Below are 2789 nucleotides of genomic sequence, written 5' to 3' on the forward strand. Positions count from 1 at the left end.
GACAGGGCTGACTTATTTAATGATCAGGCATCTGCTTTGTAAATAGCTCCCCACCAACAGTGGAATGAAGCTTCCACAGTGCCATGGGCTCACATATGAAGCCAGCTGAGAGCACATTTACTAAGGCTCCGATTTCTGCTACTACAGAAAGGACAAGTGCTGAATCTTGATAAACACCAGGAGACATGTCAAACTTTTAATAAGAGTGTCTTTGTTTTTCTTTTTCTTTCTTTCTTTTTTTTTGTAAACTCATAGTGCCCACAATATAGAACATAAATAAGCATTTGACATACAAAAAAAAGTAGCATGACATTAAAAATAGCAACTTTAGACTTTTTTTTCCACTTCAAAAGTCATAAACTTAAATTTACCCAGTAGACATTTTCAACCGAAGCACTACACAGAAGCGGCAGCTCTTGCAGAGGATGCTGCTCGGGTTGTGCCCGAGTGAGAGTCTGCAGGTTTCTAGAATACACTCTGTCCCCACTTAATATCTGCCAGACAGGTCACAGATGCCTCCCAGGGGGTAGAAACAGATGATCTCTTTGAAGGTTTTCCTCAGTTCTTGACTCCGGAGTGCATAAATGAGAGGGTCAATGACGGCATTACACATGATCAGTATGAGATACAAGTTAAAGTGGGACATGAAGCACACACAGTATGGGTTCTGAGGACAAGAGATGTAGAAGAGCAGGTGGAGGAAGAAGGGGGCCCAGCAGACAACAAAGACCCCAATCAGGATGGTCAAGGTAATTGCCCCCTTCATATTGGCACCCTGGCGGATGGTGCCAGTGCCTGAAAGGACAGCGATCCTCTTAATGTGAAGCCTCGCCATCAGGAACATGTGGACATAGAGCGAGGCCATGAGAACCAGCATGGTGAAAAACATAGTAATGAGGCAGATGATGACAGCGCTGCTGTCCGAGTAAATGATGAACAGAATGCCCGACACCGTGCAAGCTGCCCAGATACAACTTATAATGATCCCGACCCGCTTCACCGTCATAATGTTATGGTACTGGAGTGCGTAAAAGATAGTGAAATACCTGTCCACTGCAATGGAAAGCAGGCTGCAGATGGATGCAAGCAAGGAGCTACAGATCACAGAGTCAATGACATTATCAATATTCACGGTGAAGCTCTGCGCGTCCGTATCTGTGCTGTTCAGCAGGGTGATGACGATGGTTTCCGACCCGTTCGAAACGCTCACCAACATATCTGCCACAGCCAGGCTACAGATGAAAAAGTACATGGGTGAGTGCAGATTCTTGTTCTTGGCTATCGCCACAATTACTAGAATGTTCTCCAACAGGCTTATGACACCCAGGGTCACAAACACCTCGGGGGAGACAAAAAGTTGCTCATAGCATCCTCCATCGGAATACCCCTTCCCTGGGGACTCGCTGGCATTGCCGTGCAGCCCGTAGCTGCTGCGGTTCCAGAGGTGGAGGGAGGTATACATGCCATGGTGGTGGGTGGAGTTCATCTTCCTGCAGCAGCTGGATTTGAATCCTCCTTGAACTGACCCACCCTCCTGGGTCAGGGAAGCTCCGGATGAGTGATTTTTCTTTTTCCCAGTCTGTATGTTGTGTGGAAGTTGGGAGGCTGCAGTTGACGCCTGCTGTGAACAAGGTCAGAAGCAGCGGGGCTTGCAACGGAGTTGTTAGTCTCTTCTGGGTTAGGCTTTGCTCATCATCTCTTTAGAATCTGGCACTTGTGAATGCTCATTCTCAGTTGACCAGGCTGCCGTTTGTTTTTCTCGCTGCCTCTTTCTCTTTAGCCGTATTCATTCCGGGTCTTTGTAGTATCCTTTTTCGGGGAGTCACTGGGCAGTTGGGAGTCGCATCTGCTCGCCCACACGCACACCGCAGCCTCTCAGAAGTTCGGCTTCCTGGAGCATCCCTGTGAGCTACAGCAGCCTGCTGCCAGCTGCTGATTTCTTACGGTTATAAGGATGGGGAAAACTGTTCTGAATGGCTCCTCCTCTGCCTCCTTCTGACCAATCCATGCTCAGTGGTTCTGAGACAGCGATCCTGCACAGATAGATCACAGAGCAGCCCGGCCCAGTGGGAAAGAAGCAGCCTGTGCGCCACACAGGATTTTCCTTTGCAAGTTTGCAGAAAAGTGATTCTTGCCTGTCGAAGCACATTCTGGGATCCCACTGAAATCTCCGCTCATTCTTGCTTGACACGGGGCTGCCTGCGTGTGTGCGCGACGGTAAAAAGAAATGAAAGCACGTTGTCCTACACTCCTAAAGCAGCCACTGTTCCTCTGCCCTGAATTCATTCATCCCCATGGAGGAGTGAGGGTTCAGTTTGAAAGACTCGAAACACAGTATTTAATAAGATAGGAGGTGGGTATGCAGTAGATAATTATAGTCCAGCCAGGGACTAACAACGGGTTCACTTCTTGCGTGCTGATAGCTGTGTTTCTCCACTTGTAGTTTCTGCTGTAACAGCTGGAAAAGTTTTCATTCACAGTATTTAAAAAGTTCAAGTGGCATTAATGAAAGCATATTGACTGTGAACTTAAACAAATCGACAAAGTGACAATATTCTGGTTTTTTGTTTAGTTGGTTGGGTGGGTGGGTGGGTGGGTGGTTGTTTTTTTTTTTTTGTTTTGTTTTTTTGTTTTTTTTGGTTTGGTTTGGTTGGATTGATTTTTGGGAGGTTGCTTTGTTTTGGTTTTGGGGTTTTTTGCTTTTTTGGTTTTTTTATTAATTTATTCAGAATACATCGCAATTGTTATCCCATCCCTTGTATCCTCCCATTCCTCCCTCCCTCCCGCTT

At 46.6% G+C, this 2789-nt stretch overlaps 1 protein-coding gene across 1 annotated transcript; it reads right to left on the bottom strand.

Moving 5' to 3' along the window:
- Positions 1 to 264: 264 nt before the first annotated feature.
- Mc4r (melanocortin 4 receptor) lies at positions 265 to 1745 on the bottom strand. The gene has a single exon (XM_051163239.1). The coding sequence runs from the start codon at positions 1484 to 1486 to the stop codon at positions 488 to 490; it is 999 nt and encodes a 332-aa protein (XP_051019196.1). The 5' UTR covers positions 1487 to 1745; the 3' UTR covers positions 265 to 487.
- Positions 1746 to 2789: the final 1044 nt, after the last annotated feature.

This window comes from Acomys russatus, chromosome 20 (genome assembly GCF_903995435.1).
Source record: "Acomys russatus chromosome 20, mAcoRus1.1, whole genome shotgun sequence".
Taxonomy (NCBI): domain Eukaryota; kingdom Metazoa; phylum Chordata; class Mammalia; order Rodentia; family Muridae; genus Acomys; species Acomys russatus.